Source organism: Saccopteryx leptura, chromosome 5 (assembly GCF_036850995.1).
Source record: "Saccopteryx leptura isolate mSacLep1 chromosome 5, mSacLep1_pri_phased_curated, whole genome shotgun sequence".
Lineage (NCBI taxonomy): Eukaryota > Metazoa > Chordata > Mammalia > Chiroptera > Emballonuridae > Saccopteryx > Saccopteryx leptura.
The window spans coordinates 167,677,677-167,703,622 of NC_089507.1; the positions used below are offsets into that span (position 1 = coordinate 167,677,677).

The window sequence follows — 25,946 nt, forward strand, 5'->3', positions numbered from 1 at the left end:
TCTATTTACTCAATCAGCTAATTGTCAAATGTTTACAGACTTCATTTTTTAAAGTAGCATTTTATTTATAAATATAATGAATAAACAGATGGTAACTTACCACAGAAAGGAACTTTACAGGGTAAAAATATAATCCATAATGAAATGCAAATAAACTTCCTAGCATCAAAATAAGAACAACAAAAAATAAGGGAATATCAACAATAGCTTGTCCAATCCAATATGCAGACGGCAAAAGACCTGAAAGTTTCAGTTGAGTATAAGCTTTGATCTAAAAGAAAAAGAAAAACAATTGATTATAATTTTAAACATTTTGCAAACAAAAAACTAGCAAATTTGTTTAAAACTCTTAATATTACATCAACAAACAACAAAGTTCATATTCAAGGTCTATAAATAATAAAAGCCTTCCTTCCATCTAAATTCCTTTCAGCCTTTAATTTAGATAATTATTTAACAATTTAAATGAAATTTTCAGAATCAGATTACAGCAGTGCTGCTAAGAAACACCAAACTAAAATAATACAAAAGGTTAATGGGGTTATAGCTGTGCAGGAGTGAGTCTGTATCACTGTAGTCAAAACATGATTGTTTGTGAAACTGACCTTTCATGAAAACACTAATAAACTACCAAGTACCTTCCAGGTTTTGATAGGGCTTTCAGCTTAAGTGAAACTTTGTTCAGATAATGTATTTAAAAGCCTTTTATATATTCATATGCAGTACGTAAATGTAAGCTGTTATTGCTACCACAAATAAATAGCATCTTCATGAGTACTAAGAAATAGCTTAATGATGATAGTTTCACTAACTCTAGTGCTCTCATTACTTAATTTGAAATTTAAAGCAATCTTTTGCAAATCCTGCCTGGCTTGGAGTGGCACAGTTGATAGTGACTCAATCTGTAGCGCTGAGGTCGCCAGTTCCAAGCCCTGGGCTTTCCTAGTCAAGGCATATACACAAAGCAATCTAATGAACAACTAAAGTGCAGCAACCATGAGATGAAACTTCTCACTCCTCATCCACCCCCCTCCCCCTCTCTCTGTAAAATAAAAAAATAAAATCTTTTAAAAGAATTAAGAAAACAAACTTTTACAAATCCAAATTCCTAACAATTTTATTCAGTTGATTCCTGTCATCTATGAAAACATCAATTATAATAATTAAAAGTATTATATGAAAGAATTAGCCATAGAGAGAGGTAAAGGAAGCATGGAATATAGAGTTAAGAAGAGGAGAAGTGCCCTGGCCGGTTGGCTCAGTGGTAGAGCGTCGGCCTGGAGGGCAGAAGTCCCAGGTTCGATTCCCGGCCAGGGCACACAGGAGAAGCGCCCATCTGCTTCTCCACCCCTCCCCCTCTCCTTCCTCTCTGTCTCTCTCTTCCCCTCCCGCAGCCAAGGCTCCATTGGAGCAAAGATGGCCCGGGCGCTGGGGATGGCTCCTTGGCCTCTGCCCCAGGCGCTGGAGTGGCTCTGGTTGCAACAGAGCGATGCCCCAGAGGGGCAGAGCATTGCCCCCTGGTGGGCATGCCGGGTGGATCCCGGTCGGGCACATGCGGGAGTCTGTCTGACTGTCTCTCCCCATTTCCAGCTTCAGAAAAATACATAAAAAAAAAAAAAAGAAGAGAAGTGATTTTAAAAAGGACAATTTTTGTGTTCAACAAAATATAAAAACACAAATATAAATTCCAATTAAGTATAAAAAATCGAGTCAAATACAATTATTTTTAATAATTATTTTATTTCATAAAATAATAAGTAAATGCTTATGCTATTCAAACATTGCTGGTGGGGATGATAAACAGTATAACTACTCTGGAAAACAGTTCAACAAGTTTTTATAAAACTAAACTTTCAATCACCATACAGCATTGTACTCTTGGACATTTATCCAAGAGTACTCAGAGACATGAAAACTTATGTTCTTATAAAAACCTATATGCAAATGTTCACTATTAATTCATAATTGTCAAAAACTGGAAACCATCCAGACCCATACCATGAAATACTACCCAACAGTAAAGAGAATTAAGAACTGATACATACAAATTGGATGAATCTCTAAAGAATTACAGTGAGAAAAGACAATATCAAGAGAAAATAAACTTGGTTTCCTTTAATCATTCTTAAATAATCAAAATTACAGAAATGGAGAACAAATTAGTTGTTGCCAGAGGTAAGGGAGGGGTGTAGGATGAGTATGTGGGCTTGAAAAGGGATATTTGTGGGGAAGTACTATTCCATCTCTCGATGTCAATATCCTTGTTTTGCATTGTATGATAGTTTTGCAAGATGTTTTTATTAGGATAAACAGGATCTCACTGTATTTTTCTTTTCCTCTTAAAAAGTTTTCTACTGATTTAAAAGCAAAGAAAGGAGAGAGAGGGGTAGAAGGAAGAGAGAGAAGCATCAACTTGTTATTCTACTTAGTTGTTCTATTTAGTTGTGCACTCATTGGTTGTTTCTCATATGTGCCCTGAGTGAGAAGCGAACGCACAACCTAGGCATGCCAGGACAATGCTCTATCCACTGAGCAACCCGTCCAAGTCCTCACTGTATTATTTCTTACAACCTATCGTAATTCTACAATTACCTCAAAATAAAGTTTTGAATTAAAAATCATTTAAGTGGAAACAAAAGAGAAAAATACCAACTGTCTAGTAAGTTTTATCTTTGAGTGGCGAACATTATAAATCATTTTTATTTAATTTCCTATATTTTTAAAATTAGTACAATGAATATATATATATCAAAAAAATTAAATATATTTTAAAGTACTCCTAAGACTTATGTATTAATTTAATATGAGGCTTAACCTCATTATTAATCATACTATATAAATTGATTTAGACAAATTTGCCTCCATTGGTAAGAACAGACATAGAGAGAATGGTAATTTTGATTAGTGGAATAAGAAAGAGAGAATCTCAGCGGAGTCGAAGAGTGGAAGGTTTTTAACCGTCAAAAACTACATAAGCCTGACCAAGTGGTGGTGCTGAGGATCCAGGTTCGAAATCCTGAGGTCACTGGCCTGAGTGGGGGCTCACCAGCTTCAGCGCAGGGTTGCTGGTATGAGCATGTGATCATAGACATGACCCCATGGTCACTGGCTTAAAGCCAAGTTCGCTGGCTTGAGCAAGGGGTCACTGGCTCAGCTGGAGCCCCCTGATCAAGGCACATATGAGAAAGCAATTAAAGAACAACTAAGGTGCTGCAACAAAGAATTGATGCTTCTCATCTCTCTCCCTTCCTGTCTGTCTGCCCCTGTGTGTCCCTGCCCCGACTAAAAACAAAACTGTATAAGATCATCTGCATATGCCTGGATGGAGGACATTAAAAAGAGAAAAGAACAGAAAAGAAGGTGAAAAAATACCAAAAAATCTCTGTACACACAGCAATTTTTCCTAGGCACTGATGATGACAAACCATTTCCCACCTTTTTTTTCACTTAACATCAAGTGCCTTATACAATCAATACATTCCATTAAAGGTTAAAGGGGAGTGTATCAATTACAAACCTAAGGACCACTGTCAGTTTCCAGATTCACTACTTAAACAAGATGACTCAATCTGGACACATTATATGAATGCTCCCAATTCTCCGTTTCCTGACCTATCGAGTGAGTAACATAAAACTTACCTCACAATGTTGTAAGGATTAAAGGATGTAACTTTTAAAGAAATGGCAAGGCTTTGAGTAATAAATGATAGTTATTACTACAGGATGGGACAAATATAGGTTTACAGTTGTTCATATGGAAAATAATACAATAATAAATAATAATGCAAGAATAAACTTTCACATACTCACAATTGTAAACCTACTGTGCCTCACCCCGTATTACTATAAGAAATTATAATAAATTTATATTCCATTTACTTATTCCTGAAATAATAATTATACATAAGTCTTAAACTCAGTCAAAATAAATTATTTTTTAATGAGACTGATTAGCAAACTATATACCTTTAATTTTTTAAGCAAGTCATTCATTACCTTATGATTCTCTGCATTTTCCATGGCAAAGTAAGGTGGCATTGCAGTAACAATGATTCCAAGTAACGCTGCTTGAAAATATAGCTCAATTTTAAAAACTATGTCTGTAATTTCCTGAAAAACAACCAAAGAATAAGAAATGGAACTGAGAACCACCTGGTATCATCTTAGTACTTTCTAAAAGACTCAAAACCCCTGAATAAACACATTAGTTTTCCAAAACTAAATAACCATACTAGGCGTAGTCTGTATGAAAGAACAGGCAGCAAAGCTAGCTTTGCCACTTACAAAATAGCTATAGGATCCTGAGCAAATCACTGTACTTCCCTTTTCTTTTCTGCAATACAGACTAATATGGCATATAAAGTAAACATCATTTACTTAAAAGTAGTAACTACATGAAAAGCAATGAAGATATCCATCTCAGAATGACTTCTGATGCCTTCATTAGGTTGCCTGGACTATAAGCCAGCTGGGATCTTGGGGCCCTATTTTTCTCCAGATATAAACCCAGACAGAAACCATCCCCAACTCAAGTTTTAAGAAGAATAGGAGATGTCACATATGAATTTCTTCACATTTTTTATCATTTGGCATTGGTTTTTAGTACTTATTTTACACACACACACACACACATTTTAACTTTGCTTACTTGAAAGAACGGAGTATTCCAGACCTGGATGCTTTCAGTCACATTTAAATGATAAAGGTAGTAGTTACTAATGATATTCATCAATACAGGTAAAGAATAAACCATGGTACTATTGAAAACAGCTGTAAAAACATAGTCCTACAATTTAGAAAAGAGAGACTTATTACATACCATATATAAATATAAATGGATATACCGTTGCTAAGTACCAAGTTTTTCTCATCCACTAAACTAATTCTCACTAACTAGACTAAAAGCTAGTCAGTTAATCAAAGAAATCCTCAATGATAAAGACAACCTGGTTTGGAATCTACAGATATTTTGATATTTTAAACACAAATATAACATAAAATTAAATTCTTTTAAGCTTTATTTTTTGGTCATCCATCAGTGCATAAACTTTATTATAAATAAACACAGCTACTATTTCCAAAACTAAATTCTAATTTCCAATTAATGAGGCCAAATCAGCAAATGATTAACTTTAGAGGAAATATCTTAATCTTTATAATTTTCAAATGGGTATTCATTTACATACATTACTCTTACCTTTTCTGAATCCATCACATTTAAAGCTGCACTATGGGGAGCAGCAGATACATAGTCACTGTCATTAAACATGGTCACCATTATGTTCTGGTTTGTGAAAAAGCTAATAAGATCACCAATATCTGACTCTGTTATTGAAAAATAAGCAAATAGTAAAGAATCAGTTTAAATGAGAAACAGATACAGGCAGTTAATAACATTAGAAAGAGCTCTCTCTTCTTTAAAGAGTTTTTCCTCATTAGCTAGGGAATGATTAAGAACACTGGCTCTGGAGCCTGTAAGTCTGGATTCAAATCTTAAGTCAATACATAAATGGGCATTAGAACAGAACCTGACAGAACTGCAAATTTTAGCTACTGCTATTACTGCTATGACTATTACAAAAGTCTATTGGCAATTTGGTATTAGGTTTTACTACTTTGAAGAACACAATCCTATATTAGTTTTCTTTTTTAATTTGTTCTGCCCATTGCTTAGGCCACGTTTTAAATTTCTTTTTCATACTTGACAATTATGTAATAACAATAATAGCAAATCCAAAAATGCCCATTACAAATATATTTTGATTATAAATATTTACATCTTAGGCACCTTTGCTTTTTTTTTTTTTTTTGACAGAGAGTCAGAGAGGGACAGATAGGGACAGACAAAAAGGGAGAAATATGAGAAGCATCAATTCTTCGTTGCAGCACCTCAGCTGTTCATTGATTGCTTTCTCATATGTGCCTTGATGGGGAGGGGGGCAAAAGCAGAGTGATCCCTTGCTCAAGCCAGCGACCATGGGGTCATGTCTATGATCCCACACTCAAGCAAGCAACCCCATGCTCAAGCCGGCAAGCCCACACTCAAGCCAGTGAGCCTGTGCTCAAGCTGGCAACCTCAGGGTTTCGAACCTGGGTCCTCTGTGTCCCAGTCTGATGCTCTATCCATTGTGCCACTGCCTGGTCAGGCTACAGCACCTTTTCTTAATTCTAACTTTTCAGATAGCCCTTGAAAGTTTAAACATTTCTATGCATAAATATTATATGTGGTAAACTCTGATGATGGTTTTTTCAACTTCTGAAGTTTATTTTGCTCATGATAAACTTTGAGATGAAACACACTCCTCTGAGAATAATGCTGCTACTATTTAAAAAGTAAATTTTATGATTATAAGCAATGTAAATTAGAATATTTTTTGTCATTTATACTTTAACCAAAATCATTTAATATATTGCTCAGCATTAATAAGGAGTTTTATTTAATTTAGATCTGTGCAGACAGAACACGACTTTACCTTATCTAAAGTCCGTATCTCTGACCTACATTTACCCCTCATCCCCAAACCCCAGCCAACACACATTCACAGACCTTCACACACTCTCACCAGTAGAATTTTGAAGAAGCAGACTTGTTTTATATTTATGAGGTTTATCTCCAGGTTTTAGGAAATATAAGTCTGGAACAAGTTTGATGGGAACCACAGCATTTTTGAAAGAACGATGCACCAAAAGCATAAAAATCTGAACTGCAAAAAATGTTAAAAGCAGAAGCAACCTGAAAGAGAAAAAAAATACAGCTCAAGGCACAGTAATATGTAAATCTGTTTTTTAAATCTTTCTTCACGTAACCATTAAAACGTACTTACTTAAAAATATATATAAAAGAAAAAACTTGAAAAAAATAGCACTTGGGAGTATAATTCCTATTCTCCACAATGATCTCATGACAATATTGGACAGAAAGTCAATATTCAATGGGAAAATTAAAAGTTATAGAAGTATATTTTAGATCAGAGTCACCCTAAAATTTTTATAGAGTAGCTGAACCCTTACTTACAACTTTTAAAGAACAAGATGCTATCACATTTATTTCTCTATTCTTTTTTTTTCTGGGGGTGAAAGAGACAGGGATGAACAGACAGACAGGAAGGGAGAGAGATGAGAAGCATCAACTCACAGTTGTAACACTTTAGTTGTTCACTGATTGCTTCTCATATGTGCCTTGACCAGGGGTCTCCAGCTGAGCCAGCGACCTTTGGGTTCAAGCCAACAACCATGGGATCATGTCTATGATCCCACCCTTAAGATAGGGACCTCGGGGTTTCAAACCTAGGACCTCAGCATCCCAGATTGATGTTCTGTCCACTGTGCCACTACTGGTCAGGCCAAAACTCTTTTTCTTAAATTTTGTTTCTACTGCCATTTTGGATCTAACAAGATAGGTAAATGGTGTATGAAAAGAACTTAACATTATTTCCAAATAATTCAATGTCTGCTACTCTGTGGGAACCTAAGAATGGCAAAGCTAGAACAGTTTCATCATCTAATAAGTAGGGATAAACTTATTCTTACTTCTGTTTACTCATAAATATTAGTAACAGATGCAAATCATTTGTAAAAAAATATGAATGCAGAATAAAATTTAAATAATTCAAAAATTACACAATTAGAGAATATTGTCACTCCCTCATTTTATAAATAGGATAAAAAAATGCTAGTTTAACCCTTCGAGTAGTACATTCATGTACATCCTTGTGCCTCCTGACCATCCAGAGTACGATCGATTTATTTTTAAAATGTGTAAGGCAACATTAAAAAAAGGCAAATGTATGTTCTTGTTTCCATAAATTGGTTATCAAACAAACATGATTTTAAGTTAATAAAGCTGTAACTGTAACTAATTTCATTTTTTGAAAAAATACTCACTCCTGGGGTTCAGTGAACATGAAAAAAACTCACTACCCCAAGGGTTAAAAAATGAGTAAGGCTGTAATAGTATTTGATGAAATTACCATAAGCATATTTTTTCTCTTAAGTGAAATCAAAGTTTATAGTTTTAATCTTTCAAAACTACAGAGATTACTTACATATATTGACATTTTAAAAAGTAAGATGGTAAACCAATATGTATCCTTAAAAAAAGTAACTCATTAGGTAGAAGAGTGATTATACTTACACTGATCTCACCGATTTACTTTCCCGTTTCAAGTTAAGGAAATGAAACTTTGCTATTGTATACACCTGCTGTTTCCAAAGGCTCATGGTGCTCATTAGAGAAGCCTTGGTTTCAGAAAAAATGAGTAAGCTCTGCTCCATTTCATCAAAAGATTTTGAACCCACTTCTTCCTCAAGTGGTTGCTGAGTAAATACACTATAATCTATTTACCAAAATAAAATAGAAAATTATAACATATTCCTTAAAAAGATGAAAATCTTTCTGAAGCAGGCAAATTTTAAAGAAGCAGAGATATAGGTCAAATGGTCATACACTTTGGCAATACAGGTAGTATTAAAACTGAACAGATGCACAGCTTACAACCCAGGAAATTCCATTAGGTATAAACCCAACAGAGACTGTACAGATGTTCACCAAACACACGCAGAAGAACATTCTTTTTCTTTTTTTTAAAATTTTTCTTTTATTATTTTTTTAAAGAGGAGAGAGAGTGAGAGAGTGAGAGAGAGAGAGAGAGAGAGAAGGGGGAGGGAGGAGCAGGAAGCATCAACTCCCATATATGCCCTGACCAGGCAAGCCCAGGGTTCCGAACCAGCAACCTCAGCGTTCCAGGTCAATGCTTTATCCACTGAGCCACCACAGGTCAGGCTAGATTCTGGAAAGGGAGCTAGTTAAGAATGTTCTTCTAGCCGCTAGCATTCTTAACTAGCTCCCTTTCCAGAACAGCAATAAAGTGGGAAGAACCCAAAAGGCTATCAGCAGGTGATAAATAAGTTGTGAAATATTCCTGTAATAAAATAGTATAAAACAATGAACGTAAACAAACTACCAATGAAATACAATAGTATGAATTTTACAAACATAATATTAAGTAAAGGAAGCCAAACTCAAAAGAGACATGCTATGACTGATTCCATTAGACCAAACACAAACAAAACTAAACAATGAGGATAGAAATCAAGATGTTTTTATAATCGTGATTTAATTTCAAAGATTAAAAGATAATGAAGAGAGATGAAAATTGACTTAAGTATGAGAGCCACAAAGAACACTTTTTAGATTTATGCAAAATATAAAAAATGAGTAAACATTAAATATTTTGAGTGTAATGGCATAATGCTTAAAATAGTATTCCATACAACCTGGTCATCCTACCATCCCACCAATTCACAGTTGAGATGAAGGACTTAGTAAGATGAACTAGTGTCATCCCTCTCTTTCCCTGACACCAGGGACCAATCAAACTAAAAACAGGTGCTCAATATTGTATGTCACAATCACAGTGTTTAGAGAGCACCAGTTTACCTTTTACAAATTTGATATATATTAACCTTTAAAAAAAAAATCAGCCAAACTAAAAGTAAGCTGATGTTAGAAGTAAATTTATTTATTATGGTGGACTAAAGGTACTATAGAAAAAAAATCAGAAATACCTAAATAGAACACATCCACCCTTCTTAACTTTATTCCTACTACCCAAACTCTAAAAACTACTTTGTATACCTCAAAATATTTATGCACAAGGTCCTGGCGGGTTGGCTCAGTGATAGTGTTGGCCCAGAGTTTGGATGTTCCAGCTTCGATTCCCGGTCAGAACTAACAGGAGAAGCGACCATCTGCTTCTCCACTCCTCCCCCTCTCACTTCTCCACCCTTCTCCCTCTCGCTACTCACTCTCTCTCTTTCCCTTCTGCAGTCATGGCTCAAAAGGAGTGAGTAGGCCCATGGAGCTGAGGATGGCTCCACCGCCTCCACCTCAGGTGCTAAGAAGAGTTTGGTTGCTGAGCAACAGAGCAATGCCCTAGATGGGCAGAGTATCACCCCCATGGGTTTGCCCAGTGGATCCCAGTAGGGGTGCATGCAGGAGTCTGTCTCTCTGCCTACTCTCCTATCACTGAATTAAAAAAATAAATTTAAAAAAAATTTATATATAAGCATCACATGTACAAGCATCTTCTCCATGTAATTGTCTTCCATTATCCTATTACAAACATATTTGTTGATAATGCATTCTACATCCTGACCTCTAATTTTCATTATTTCCTCTATCCCTACACTTTTCTCTACTCAATTTTATCAAACTGAATGTATACCATAATTTAAGATCCTGTTCTTTCTCCAACTGTGTAAGATCCAAAATTTTTATGTGAACTTTCCCTCTGACTATAATCTGATATTATGTCCTCATCATAAACTTGACTTTTACATTGTCTTCATGTTTGAGGGAGACATCCCTGTTTTCTTCTCTCTCCTGAATTACGACTGCAACCATCTTGCCACTTCGATCATAAGAAATTCTTCAACTCATATTCTCACCTTAAACTACACAGATTTAGCTTTGATCTTGACCACAGCATTAAAACAGCTCTTGTCAAGGTTACCAAAGGCTTACACTACTACAAAATGAGCTTAGTCGAATTCACTCATGCTCAGGGTGATTACAGCCTTAGCGGTACCTGCAATAATTCTATTTTCACTGGTCCTCAAGTGTAAAAAGGTTGAAAATCACTGATTGAACTTACCTGCCTCCCAAGAACACCCATTACTTCCTGCATAACACCTATCACTATCAGTAAATACCTTAATTACTTATTTACCTATTTGTTGCAGCCCTTTCTTACCCAAAACATAAATTTCACATGCTTATATAACTACTTGTCTTATTTGCCATATGTCCAGTTACTGCCTAAAATATTTTGCTACTTTTGTTTTTACCTGCTTGGTCTATTTCTGCTTCAACTTCTAGCTTTAAGAATACATCTTCCAAAGTCGTCATAGAAACACCGTAAGAAATAACACCCAAACTTGAATGAGTGTCTAAAGCAGAAAATAAACCTAAAAGAAAATATAAAAGAATACTGCGTAGTTAACATACTATCATGAATTATTCTAAAATACCACTTAAAATATTTTAAAATAGAGTATGTCTAAATTTACTCTGCTGCCAGAGTAGTTCTCAAAGTTTTTGGTCTTAGAAGCCTTTTAACATTCTTACAACTTATTAAGAACCCCAAAGAATGTTTGTTTATAGAAATATACCTGGTAGATATCTATCATATTATAAATTAAAAGAAATATTTTACAGACAGAATAGGCAGGTACATTAAGTTGGCATATGTACTTCAATCCAGTTAATTAATAATTTTATTTCTTGAAAGAAAGCAATTAATACAAGATATTTCTGTCTGATTATGAGATAAATGCCATGGGAATTCTGCATGACAAATGTAGATTAGTAAGATCCTTTTGATTCTTAAAGAGATCTCTAAACAAAAACAGGAGAGACTGAGTTTGAGTTTCTCATTATAAAGTGGAAAACTAATTCCACAATTAAAATAATTTAATCGCTTACAATAGAATGATAAATTTTATTATAAAATTATGAAAATGCAAAAAAACTTGAGTACACAATTATACATGTATGTATACATATATGTATATGTGTTATATATACATATATGTATACATGTATATATATGTACATGTACACATGCACAAATCTTATTCTTAGGAAACCTACAAGCAAATGAAGCAATTTCTTTCTTGACAACAAAGAAAATACAATTATTTACTCAAGTTAACATGTTAGTTTCTTCCATGCTGTTTGTAAAAAAAAGAAATATGTTAACTAGTAGTATTTCCAATTTTCTAAAATAAAATAAAGCAGAAACAGATTATTACCTCTAGCTACCTGGGAGCAGGTGAATAGTACACAGAAAAGTAAAGTAAACCAAGAAAACCTATTCCCAATGCAAGATACTGGTTCAACAACCAAGCAACGGAAAGTAGGCTGTACCTGCGAATTTGTCCATGTCCTTGAAAGGCAAGCTGTATACAAGCTGCTGGTCATTCTGTTGTAGCAAAGCAGCTCCAGGCACATGCTGTTTCACCAGAGAAGAAAGAGACTCTGTGGCACAGTATCTGTCTACGTACATGCTAGAGAAAACCAAAAATCATCATTCTTTGTATGATTACGCAGTAAATAACCAAAAGTAAACTCCTATTGCTTTCAAGTGCCATAAATACTGGCCAAAAACCATTATGGCAAGCCCCAAATACAGCAACAGATCCAGAATATAATAAAGAACAGAGCCAATAAAGAATGAACAGGTACCTCAGGCGGTAGCCGATCCCCCATTTACTTTTGAGGAACATTGAGGAACCGACACATTTCAACATTCCTTGTGATATGACAGCTTTCCTATCTGCAAACAGATTGGCATTCCAATTGTTAGTAACAGCATTACTAAGTGGCATTCGTATTTTATGAATTACCATGAGAACCAATGTACTGGCTGATTAAATTATCACAACTTTATGAGACAGTACTAGATTATCATCATCTGTTTTTAGGTTGAGGCCACTGAGGCAATGAGAAAATAAACAATTTGCCTGTGTTTCACGTATGAAATGACAAAGCCAGGAATCGTACCCAGGCAGTCTAACTCTGTCTGTTTTCCTATACTGCTCCAAATATCTCATACTCTTCCTGAGACTTACTAATGCAAGCACTTTCACAATTTCCTTTATAACCAAAAGTAAGTCAATGACAAAAAAGGCAACAAAGACACAATGTGGTTTTTTTTTTTAAAGAAGATACTACTGAAAATAATCAATGATATACCAAATTGATATATTATGTAAACAGAAAGAGGCTGCTCTAGAATTTCAAACTTTTGGATCTTGTCAGTTATTAAAAATCATGTGTTGGATTTTTCCTATACATGTATTTGTCTTGAGAATTGTGCAGAAAACAGTTAACACAGCAGACCTGAGACTGTTACTCTTAGAAAGCCCTGCTTACAATGTTGGCCCTTACCTAGTGTCCGGAAATCTGGATTTTAGGAGTGTTACCTCCACTCCCAGAACAGTTAAAGGTGGCTCACAGAAACGGAAGCATGGACACATGGAACAGACTGACAGTATGAGAGGGGAGGAGAGTGAGGGGACTGAATGAAAGAAGGTGAAGGGATTAGCCAAAATATATATATACGTAATACATAGACACAGACAGGAAGGTGGGGCAAAGTGGAGGTGGGCCCAGAGGGTGGGGGAAGTGGGGATGAAAGACACTTTGCTTTGGGTGGAGGGGTGCACAATCACTGTGAAAATGGTGTTATATTGAATTGTGCACTTGAAACACGTATGGTTTTGTAATCTAATGCCATCCCAATAAATTCAATTAACTTTAAAAGATGTAGATTATAGTTAACAGCTGCTTTTTTTCTGGGAGTCTGTAACTTGGGTATATGCTAGACGGAGGGTGCCTACATGACCAGCACCCAATGAACACCTTGGACACTGGGTCTCTAATGAACTTCCCTAGTAGACGTTCCACATGTGCTGTGAACCATTCACTGCTGGGCAAACTCAGCACATCCCGTGTGACTACACTAGGGAAGGTTTCTGGGAAGACTGCGTCCGGTTGTTGCCTCCAGACTTTGTCCCACGTGCCTTTTCTGTTTGCTGACTTTGTTTAATGCCTTTAAGTTTCACTGTAATAACTCATACGCATGAATATGACTATGCTGAGCCTATGTGTTCTTCTAGCAAATGACTAAACTTTTAGTCTGAGAACATCTCTGACACAAAAATGCATAAAAACAATTTTAAACCCTTTTAGTTAAGAGCACTAGCTTTTTTATTCCTCAAAATCTGACATCTCTTACGTCCAATCTCCCATTTAGCTCCACAACCTCATCCTTCAAAAATAAAGTAAAAATCTCACCAGCAAGAATGTCAGCTTCATCCATGAAATGAGTACTAAACACTGTAACTCGATTAGATTTTCTGTATTTTAGAAGATTCCAAACAATACGACGAGAACAGGGGTCCATTCGAGCTGTTGGTTCATCTAGCAATAGTATCTGTGTGAAAAGAGGTAGGGAGAACAGGGAATCTTCGTGAAAACTAAAATATATAGTACTTATGTAAACTGAAAAGCTTCCCCATTTCAAGTTATTATTTCTGATAGGAAATCTACCAGATCTGAGTTTGTTACTCATATGTGAGAACAGACTTTAAAAATTATCAGTCCAGCATAGGCATGTACCTAGCAGTTTTCAATCACTCTGCAAAGCCTTGTATCAGCTAGCTCTCTGCTTCCACAGGACAAAGAACAGCACAAAAAGGGCACATACAAAATTAAATTAGCAGGACAATGAAAATCTAAACTATTCCTTTGATTTTGTTTCTATTTTGGAAATTTTATTATGAACGATTACAAATATATAGAAAACTACAGAGAATAATAGAACAATACTGTTGTAGCCGCCAGTAAAATTTAACAGACCTTACTGCCAGCCATATTTTCCTCAGGTCATTTTTTAAAGAAATAAAACATTGCAGATACAACCAACGGCCATCCTTTCCATTCCTCTTCCTAGAAGTGGCCACTATCATAAAGACATGTATCTTACTGACTTCCCCTTATTCCTATAACTACATTTAAATAATATATATTATTTTAGGTATATTTAAACTTTACATAATGTGTATATATCATTCTATAACCTGCTTTCTAATTTAAAAACTATCTCATCAGTGACACTAATAATATTTGTTTACCTTTGGGTTCCCGAGAACAGCAATTCCTAAAGACAGTTTTCTTTTTTGACCACCACTTAACTTTTTAGCTTGGTTATCTTTGATAGCTTGCATGTCTAAATCTAGTAAAACCTTCTGCACCTGTAAAGGTAAAGAGGGAACAATGTTATTTTTTAAACCACAATATTTACACAATTATCAATATTAGTTTTAAGTGTTCCAATTTTAATATCAACTTTTAAAATGGTACTTTAGTACAGAATTTAAGTTTAACATATAGCAATATCTAATTTTGAAATAACAGATAAAAGATGACTGATGATAAGGTCTGCTTTACTTTGTATGACTTCCTGGGTAACGGGGAAGAAGATCAGTGCAAGGCTGTGTGTGCATGGTGAGCGGGGATGGGGGAGGTACTGTGAAAGTGAAGGAAAGGAAGAAGAGAAATCCCTAACTGAGAAACTAGTAACTTCAAGATGGAACAAGGGCAATTTTGTACATGCAAAACTTTTACTCAAAATTCTAATTCTTTGTAATGATTTTGTTCACTGACTCAGAATAAGTTATATTTAGATTTTCAAGCATATTTTTATTACACAAGTTATTACCAAAGGCTATTAATTTACAGGGAATAAAAGTAGAGATTTCAATATGAATAACATACTTCTTGTATTATATTATTAGCTGGTATTCCTTTAATTGAAGCCAAAATGGACAAGTTTTCTTCTACCGTCAAAACATCAAAGTGTATATCTAACTGTGGACAAATGCCAATCATTTTTCTTGCTTCAAACATTTCATCTATTTCTGAGACGCTGTGTCCATATATAGATGCAAACCCTAAAATAAAAATATATTTTTAACTCATATTAAATATATTAAGTATTAAAAAGTATACATGCTTTACTATATACTAATATACTGCTCACAAAAATTAGGGGATATTTTAGTTCTTCATATTCATTTTGAAAATATCCCCTACTTTTTGTGAGCAGTGTAATTGAGTTTACCTGTTTATGTAATAAGCATATAAGGTAGGAATTAATACAAACTTGGAAAATACAATGTACCCTCATTTTCACACTGTGGTGATTTGCTTCTATTATGCGCCAATCTCATTTTCCCTCATTTTCAGGACAATTACATGGTGGAAAGAGTAAGAAACCCAAAGTTTAACTGGTGCTTTATTTACACTTATACTCCAGTAATAACATTCCTTCATTCCCAAGCATGACACAATTGTGGAGAGAACAAAAAGATAAAAATATTCCTCTAACCAGCAGTGTGATCTTGAGAAATCAATCTGAATTAAAGCTTTCTTATATAAACTATATACTAACATAGCCCACATAAGAACTGTGAAATCAACGTAAAAATAGTGTGTAGAATAACAAAAATCACACACTCTTATATAAATATAAAATACACTGAAGAACAATTTTTTTTCATTTCCTATTGCATTAGGTTTTAGAACTTTTTCTATATATTTCTGCATCACTGATTTCAAATCTGAAATCCATTTTTTGGTGCATGCTCTAGTTTTTATGCAATTTTAATTTCTTTTTGTTACAGTTAATGGCATGCATTGGTTTTTAAATTGGAGTTAAAGGGCAACGACTCTTGGATTGAACATAACCACAAGGCAATTAAAGTTTTACAAACATCACTTTTACATAATTGTAGTTGTTTTTAAGTGTAAAAAATTATTATCTGATAAAAACACCCTCTTATTTTGTTCTAAGATTGAATCATGGCTTCTTCTAGTAGGCGTAAATGTAAGAATAGTCCTGATACCTTCTGTTATATATGTGGAACCGGACATTGACCATCTCATTAGCCAAAAGCAGGAACATAGTTCCCATTGAAATACTAGTCAGTTTGTTGATATAAATTTACTTGTTCTTTATTTTAAATATTATATTTGTTCTCGTTTTGTTTTTTTACTTTAAAATAAGATATGTGCAGTGTGCATAGGGATTTGTTCATAGTTTTTTTAATAGTCCGGCCCTCCAATAGTCTGAGGGACAGTGAATTGGCCCCTGTGTAAAAAGTTTGGGCACCCCTGGCCTAAATAGAATTTAAATAAGTTTTGCACACATTTTATGATTAAAATGTTTTAATATGTTCTAATTTGAAATTGTAGACAAATTCTGATGCAATCATATCTTTTAGTGTATTAGTGTATTTACTGCATTATATAAATTATTATATTTTCACAAAGATGATGCCCAAGAAGACATTCTACTTCATTATGTTAAACTAAATGTTGAAAATTTTACAATAAGATGAAAACCTAAAATCTTGAATTGCAAAAAAAACTGTAGCTTACAGAGAAAAACTAATGTCAGAATTGAGATCAGCACACTCGAATTAGGTAAGAACAAGTGTTTTTGTGGATGCAACAAAAATTTTGTTCCCCAGTAATATTAATACTACCATCAGAGTGACAGAATTATGGATAAACAACAAAATTTTAAAATTTAAACATTTAAAAAGATGCAAGTTCAATACATGGAAATTTGGCCCACTGTTATTGTGGAAATATGGAAATGCGCATATATGATAATTACAGGTTTGAGGTATTATTCTTAAAATTCTGTTTTAGGAGATAGTCTTGACATTTATCACTCTTTCCCTTTAAACTACTGTCATATAGTTAGAAATCTGTATCTGTTTTCTCAATCTGAAGTATCTACAGGTCTTATTTAATATCCAACTAATTATTGATTTATCCTTCCTCGGAAATGAAAAATCAGGCCACACAAAATTTCTGATAATAGGTACAAAATTAGAACCTTCTTACTTTATTAAATATGACTGAATCGGTTTTTATTTCCCATTGAAAAACAAATATGTGCAATCAGGAAAACATAAAAAAATACCTTTAGAGATACAGAAGTTGGTCCGAAATCATTGACAAAAACCAATCAGTACATATTTTGAGGATAACTATGTTGTCACACCTTAGTTAATAATACAAATAAAACAAGTAAGGGATATTTTTCTTAAGTCAGAAAACTCTCACCATCAGAAGGTGGGCATAATCCACAAAGAATATTCACCAATGTACTCTTTCCTGTCCCACTGTGGCCAAGTAATGCAGTAATCTGACCCTCATATATGTCGAATGACAAATCTAGTTCAGGAAAAATAGAAAAGATTCAGATATAATTTTTATTTTTGTTGAACTACAAAAGATAATTCATAATACCTGAGTAATTCTGAAATCAATAAATATAAAGACAGATTTAAAGTTACCAGCATACTTAAGTGCATATTTAATATGCACAATAATACAGTATATTTAATATTATAACACAATATTACCGTATTTCCCCATGTATTAGACAGACTTTAATTTGGGGGCTCAAATTCGAAAAAAAAAAAGTATTACATAAAGTTATTGAACTGAAGTTTTAGTCATCATAAAATTCATTCAAGTCCTCATCACCGTCAAAACTCCCATCCATTAGCTTGTCCTCATCTGTGTCTGATGATGAATCAGTCTTCAACAATGAGCATAAAAACAAGCATGAAAAAGCAGGAAATGAAAGTAAAAAAATCTACAACCACTGTATAAGATGCACCCAGTTTTTAGACCCCAAAATTTGGGGGGAAGGGTGAGCCTTATATATGGAGCAATACGGTAATTCTTTGTTGTAGATAATGGTATGAACCATAATAAAACAAACTTTCAGTTTTTGTTAAACTGATTTAGAAGGTGCACAAAATATTGAGGGGAAGTCTGTATACCAATATTTCCAAGGGAATTAAAACAAGTAAACGTTTGTTCCCAAGGGTACTTATAGGATATTAAATATATTGGCAAAAAACTGGAAACTGACCAGTAGCATGGGACTAAGTTAATACCTGAAAGGTTCAATTTAAGTAAGAGAAAAATGGAACAAAGAAATGTCACTGGATGGATACGTCAATCATTAAAGGAAGACAGGAATTTAAAAACCCAGCTTCAATACAGACATGGGCAAAAGTAGGTAGGTATACAGCTATAAGTATGTGAGACACAGTTTATTCTTGCATTTTACTTTATTAAAGTGTAGTATTACTGATTTATATTACAACTGTAAACCTATTTTTGCCCACCCGTGTATGTAGAGCCTTTCATTTAACGAAGGTGATCTGGAATTTAGTATACCTAGAGCTGCAGGCATGAAGTAAAAATGAATCCTCTCTGGAAGATTACATTATCAAATGCATATAATTATCTATATAATCAGTCATATACAATATGTAAACAGTCAACCAAAATAACCAGGCAGGAGAAAGCAAGATAGGACCAAAACCAATAGAAAAGACAAACAAAAGAAATAGACCTAGAGAAAATGAAGACATTGGTATCATATGAGATGATTTAAAAATAATTATGTTGCCTGACTAGGCAGTGTCGCAGTGGATAGAGCGTCAGACTGGGATGCAGAGGACCCAGGATCGAAACCCCGTGGTCACCAACTTGAACAAGGGCTCATCTGGTTGAAGCACAGCTCACCAGCTTGAGCCCAAAGGGTCACTTGGTCTGCTATAGCCCCCCGGTCAAGACACATATGAGAAAGCAGTCAATGAACAACTAAGGTGCTGCAATGAAGAATTGATGCTTCTCATCTCTCTCCCTCCCTGTCTGTCCCTATCTACCCCTCTCTCTTCTCTCTCTCTGTCACAAAAAAAAAAAAAAAAAAAAATCATTATCTTTACAAGAAAATGTTGACAAAGGACTAAAACTTATATAAAAGAATCAAGTGGAAAGATAAAAACTGCAATAGATGAAAAAGATTTCAGTTATACCGAACTATAATATAAAAAAAAATTAGTGAAAGACAAGAAAAGAAGAAAATACCTAGAGCACAGAGAAACAGAAGTATAAAACACTCAGGGGAGCATAAAAACAAACAGGACAGCCTGACCAGGCGGTGGCGCAGTGGATGGAGCATCGGACTGGGACACAGAGGACCTAGGCTCCAGACCCTGACGTTGCCAGTTTGAGCATGCGCTCATCTTATTTGAGCAAGGCTCACCAGCTTGAGCCCAAGGTCGCTGGCTCGAGCAAGGGGTCACTCGGTCTGCTGTAGTCCCCTGGTCAGGGCACATGAAAAAGCAGTCAATGAACAAGTAAGGTGCCACAACGAAGAATTGATGCTTCTCATCTCTCTCCCTTCCTATCTGTCTGTCCCTATCTGTCCCTCTCTGACTCTGTCTCTGTCATTAAAAAAAAAAAAAAAAAAAAAAGGATCAAGTGAAAAGTCATAGCATGTAATAATAAACATAGAGGAAGAGAAAAGAGAAAACAGGACAGAAGCAATATTAAAAAGCAAATGGCTGAGAATTCTCTGAAACAGAAGAAAGACATCAAGCCACAGACTTAAGAAGCACTACATAACCAAAACAGAATAAACATAAAAATATCACCAACACATATTATAGTAAAATTGCTGAAAACCAAAAATAAACAGAGAGCTCTCAAATCAACAGCATTAGTTAGGTAAATGTAAATTAAACCAAATTAACAGCTAAAGTTAAAATCACTGACAATACCAAAGGTTGGTGAGGATACCAACTTTAGAGAAATGTTGAAAGTATACTTACTAAAGTTAACATTTGACCTAGCAATTCCACCCATGAGTACTACTCATGACTTAGATATACTCTATTCAAGAATAGCCGTGCCTGACCTGTGGTGGCGCAGTGGATAAAGCGTCAACCTGGAAATGCTGAGGTTGCCGGTTCGAAACCCTGGGCTTGCCTGGTCAAGGCACATACGGGAGTTGATGCTTTCAGCTCCTCTCCCCCTTCTCTCTCGCTGTCTCTCCTCTCTCTCTCCCTCTCTCTCTCTCTCTCTCTCTCTCTGTCTGTCTCTACCTCTCCTCTCTAAAATGAATAAATAAAAAAAAAATTAAAAAAAAAAAAAAAAGAATAGCCGTGCATTATTTAATGATGGCCATACATTCTGAAAAATACATTGTTAGGCAATTTCATTGTGTGATCAGAGTGTACTTAAAGAGCTGTCATACAATTGATAGTGCAGTAGGTTTGTTTACATGAGCATCACCACAAACATGAGTAATGCTTTATACTGTTATAACAGCTACTATGTCACTAGGTGACAGAAATTTATAATCTTATAGGACCACCTTCAGATATGTGGTCCATCAATAACCAAAACATCATGATCGTAAGGAAAAATGATTGGCCTGACCAGGTGGTGGTGCAGTGGATAGAGCATCGGCCTAGCATGCAGAAGACCCAGGTTCGAAACCCAAAGGGCGTAGGCTTGAGTGTGGGCTCACCAGCTTGAGCACAGGGTCACTGGCTTGAGCATGGGATCATAGACATGATCCCATGGTCGCTGGCTTGAGCCCAAAGGTCACTGGCTTAAAGTCCAAGGTCGCTGGCTTGAGCCCAAGGTCACTGGCTTGAGCTTAAGCAAGGAGTCACTGGCTCAACTGGAACACCCCTCCCCGTCAAGGCACATATGTGAAAACAATCAATGAATAACTAAGGTGCCGTAACAAAGAATTAATGCCTCTCATTGCTCTCCCTTCCTGTCTGTCCTATCTGTCCCTTTCTCTGTCTCTGTCTCTCTAAAAACAGAAAAAAATATTGTATATTCACACAAAAGGAAACTAAACAGCAAAAATAGGGAACAAAGTACTGTGACAGAAAGCATGATGGATAGAGCACTTAGACATAAAACTGACTCCACTAATGGGATATTCAAGTATAGACCAAACTTATTCATACTGACAGACCTCAGAAGAGTGGCTATATCTGGGGTAGGATGACACTGATTGGAAAGGAACAAAAGCAAACCTTTAGAGGTAGACCAATTTTATCTGAGTGGTGGCTATATAGCTGAATACATTTGTAAAAGACTCATCAAGCGGTATATTAAGTTGTAAATATACAATCAAAAAAGGCAAGGAAGGTAAAGAACAACTGTAAGACAGGGGAGACAAACAGTAACAAAGTAATTAGATAATTAAAATTCAAGTATAGTAATAATCTCATTAAATGAAAATTAAAAACATTCCAATTAAAAGATAAAGATTTTCAGATCAAATTTTGAAACTAACAGATTGAAAGAGGTGAGAAACATGTATCATGCAATCAATCACTAACCTAAAGGAAGCCATAACCCTGAATATATAGGTATTTCACTGCACAGTCTGAAAAATAAGTAAAGGATGACAGAAGTACAAAGAAAACAGATTTTGGCCCTGGCCGGTTGGCTCAGTGGTAGAGTGTCGGCCTGGCGTGCGGAAGTCCCGGGTTCGATTCCCAGCCAGGGCACACAGGAGAGGCGCCCATCTGCTTCTCCACCCCTCCCCCTCTCTTTCCTCTCTGTCTCTCTCTTCCCCTCCCGCAGCCAAGGCTCCACTGGAGCAAAAGATGGCCCGGGCGCTGGGGATGGCTCCTTGGCCTCTGCCCCAGGCGCTAGAGTGGCTCTGGTTGCGACAGAGTGACGCCCCGGATGGGCAGAGCATCACCCCCTGGTGGGTGTGCGGTAGTCTGTCTGACTGCCTCTCCGTTTCCAGCTTCAGAAAAATACACAAAAAAAAATAATAATAAATAAATAGATTTTTATTTTTTATTTACCTCTCTCAGTAAATGACAGAAACACTTCCACAAAAAATAAATCACTAAATATACAGAAAAGATTTCAAAAACACAACTAACCAACTTTACTTGTTATGGAACACAATACACAATAACTGCAAAATATATATTTGTACAAGTGTACACAGAATATGTACAAAACTAAGCATATGCTGGACCATCTAATCTCAATAAATTTCAAGACTAAAATGAATTGTAAGATAATATTGTTTTACAATAGAATTATGTTAAAAATTTACAACAAAAAAATTAACCACCATATAGTTAAAATCAAAACATAAATAATCCACACAAAAAAAGAAACCATAGTAAAAATCAGGAATATTTAAAACTGAATAATAAAAAAAAAAACCTGTCAGGAATTGCACAATGCAGCAGAGCCATGCTTAGAAGAAAATTTATGTATGTAAAATGCATCATTATAAAATGACCTATACATCTAGCTCAGTCTTGCCCGACTGGTGAGGAGGGGATGTACAAAAGTGGTCAAGCCCAGCTGCAGACCACCTGCAATCCAGCCGGCGGGGGAAGGGAAGGAGCCCCGAAAGGGGTGGAGACCTGCCCTTGAGCAAGGGCGCAGGAACACAGCCCTGCCCCACCCGCGGAACCAAGGCTTGTGGCCTGACTTGGGAGCCAGCTCCTCCCGCGGGGGTGGAGCCAAGAGCCCAGAACAGGCGGAGTCCCGCTACTGAGAGTGGGCACGCAGTCTCGCCCGGCTGTGGAGCCAAGGCTTGCAGCCATCCCACGAGTGGGTTCCTCCTGCAAGGGCGGGGCGAAAGACCGGAGTCAGGCGGACACCATCAACTGAGCAAAGGTGCTCGGAATGCCACCCGCAGGGGCGGGGCGAAAGCCAAGGCCACTGTACTCGGAATGCCACCCGCAGGGGTGGGGCGAAAGCCAAGGCCACTGAGGCTTGTACACCCGAGCACGTGATCACAGCCACTCCCTGAAGGAGAGGCGGAAACCACAGCAACAGCACCAGAGGGCAGGCACCAGCAACACCCATACTGGAACACCCTAGGCAGCAACAGCAGAGGGGGTGGCAGGCCTGCAGAGAGACCACACGTAGAGAACACAGAGGCCACATCCAGAGGACTCCAGTGGCCAAAACCTTCTTTTACACAGACAAAATAAGAAGGCAGAGAAATGCAACACAAATGAATCAAGAGAAATCCCCAGAAAAGGACCTGAATGGGTCAGCTATAACCAAATTACCAGATGCAGAGTTTAAAATAACGATTGTTAGGATGTTCAAAGATATTATAAAAACAACAGATGGACATTATGAACACCTAAATAAAGAGATAGCAAATATAAAAAAGGACATAGAAATAATAAAAAAGAATCAGTCAGAAATGACAAATAAAATATCAGAAATGAAGAACACAATGGAAGGAATTAAAAGCAGGATGGATGAGGCTGAGAATCAAATCAGCGAGTTAGAGGACAAGATAAATAAAGGCACAGTAGCAGAGCAGAAAAAAGAAACGAGACTCAAAAAGTCTGAGGAAACTCTAAGAGAACTCTGTGACAACATGAAGAGAAATAACATCCGCATCATAGGGGTTCCTGAAGAAGAAGAGAAAGAACAAGGGATAGAGCCTTTGTTCAAACATATCGTGGCTGAAAACTTACCTCAATTAAGGCAGGAAAACGCCTCACAAGTTCAAGAAGCACAGAAAACTCCATTAAAGAGAAATGCAAAGAAATCCACACCAAGACACATCATAATTAAAATACCGAAGCATAGTGAAAAAGAGAAAATATTAAAAGAAGCTAAAGAAAAAAAGGCTATCACATACAAAGGAGCCCCCATAAGGATGACTTCTGACTTCTCAACAGAAACACTGAGGCCAGAAGGGAATGGCAGGAAATATTCAAAATAATGCCTACAACCAAGACTACTTTATCCAGCAAGGCTATCATTTAAAATTGAAGGAGAAATAAAAAGCTTTCCAGACAAAAAAAAACCAAAAAAAACTCAAGGAATTAACTACAACCAAATCAATGCTGCAAGAAATGCTAAAGGGCCTGTTGTAAACAGATCAAAGGAGAAAAAGAATAGAGCAAAAGAGGAATACAGTTTTAAAGAATAAAATGGCTATAAACAACTACATATAAATAATAACCTTAAATGTAAATGGATTAAATGATCTGATCAAAAGATATAGGGTAGCTGCGTGGACAAGAAAACAGGACCCATACATATGCTGTCTAAAAGAGACACACTTTAAAACAAAAGACGCACATAGACTGAAGATAAAAGGATGGAAAAAAAATATTTCACGCAAATGGAAATGAAAAAAAAGCTGGGGTAGCAATACTTAGACAAAATGGACTTTAAAACAAAGGTTATAGTAAGAGATAAAAAAGGTCACTACATAATGATAAAGGGAGCAATCCAACAGGAAGATATAACCAATATAAATATCTACGCACCTAATATAGGAGCACCTAAATATATAAAGCAGACTTTGATGGATTTAAAGGGCTAGATCAACAGCAATACTATAATAGTAGCGGATTTCAATACCCTACTAACATCACTAGATAGATCCTCAAGAAAGAAAATTAACAAAGAAACAGCAGACTTAAAGGACATACTACATCAACTCGATTTAATATCTTCAGAACTTTTCATGCTAAACCAGCAGAATATACATTCTTTTCAAGTGTTCATGGTGCATTCTCTAGGATAGACCACGTTAGGGCACAAAAGCAGTCTCAACAAATTTAAGAAGATTGAAATCATATCGAGCACTTTCTCTGATCACAATGGCATGAAACTAGAAATCAACCACAACACAAAAACTAAAAAATACTCAAACACTTGGAAACTAAATAGCATGTTATTAAATAACAAATGGGTTAACAATGAGATCAAAGAAGAAATTAAAAAATTCCTAGAAACAAACGATAATGAGCATACATCAACTCAAAATTTATGGGACACAACAAAAGCAGTCCTGAGAGGGAAGTTCATAGCATTACAGGCATACGTTAAGAAGCTAGAAAAAGCTCAAATAAACAACTTGACCATGAATCTAAAAGAACTAGAAAAAGAACAGCAAGTAAAGCCCAGAGGTAGTAGAAGGAAGGAAATAATAAAGATCAGAGAAGAAATAAATGACATAGAGGCTAAAGAAACAATAACAGAGGATCAATGAAACCAGGAGCTGGTTCTTTGAAAAGGTAAACAAGATCGATGAACCTTTAACCAAACTCACGAAGAAAATAGAGAGAGGACTCAAATAAATAAAATTAGAAATGAGAGAAATAACAACTGACACATCAGAAATACAAAATATTGTAAGAAAATACTATGAAGAACTGTATGCCAAAAAATTAGACAACCTAGATGAAATGGACAAATACTTTGAAACAAATAATCTTCCAAAACTTAATCTGGAAGAATCAGAAAACCTAAAGAGACCAATTACAACAAATGAGATTGAAATTTATCAAAAAACTCCCAAAAAAGAAAAGTCCTGGGCCTGATGGCTTCACAAGAGAATTCTATCAAATATTTAAAGAAGAACTAACTCCTATCCTTCTCAAGATATTTTAAAAAAATGCAAGAGGAAAGAAGAGTTCCAAGCTCTTTTTATGAGGCGAGTATAATTCTGATTCCAAAACCA

General features: G+C 35.8%; 1 protein-coding gene across 3 annotated transcripts in view; it reads right to left on the reverse strand.

The window, feature by feature from the left end:
- ABCA5 (ATP binding cassette subfamily A member 5) overlaps positions 1–25,946 on the reverse strand; it is a 74,883-nt gene that overhangs the window by 21,469 nt on the left and 27,468 nt on the right. For all 3 annotated transcript variants that reach the window (XM_066386734.1, XM_066386733.1, XM_066386736.1), the window contains 13 exons: positions 17,705–17,815; positions 15,344–15,519; positions 14,701–14,820; positions 13,862–14,000; positions 12,248–12,338; positions 11,930–12,069; positions 10,849–10,968; positions 8,135–8,336; positions 6,564–6,733; positions 5,198–5,325; positions 4,649–4,786; positions 3,997–4,110; positions 101–271 (listed from right to left, as the gene is read on the reverse strand). In XM_066386734.1, the coding sequence (XP_066242831.1) occupies positions 101–271; positions 3,997–4,110; positions 4,649–4,786; positions 5,198–5,325; positions 6,564–6,733; positions 8,135–8,336; positions 10,849–10,968; positions 11,930–12,069; positions 12,248–12,338; positions 13,862–14,000; positions 14,701–14,820; positions 15,344–15,519; positions 17,705–17,815 (1,820 nt within the window). The remainder of the gene's footprint in view (positions 1–100; positions 272–3,996; positions 4,111–4,648; positions 4,787–5,197; positions 5,326–6,563; positions 6,734–8,134; positions 8,337–10,848; positions 10,969–11,929; positions 12,070–12,247; positions 12,339–13,861; positions 14,001–14,700; positions 14,821–15,343; positions 15,520–17,704; positions 17,816–25,946) is intronic.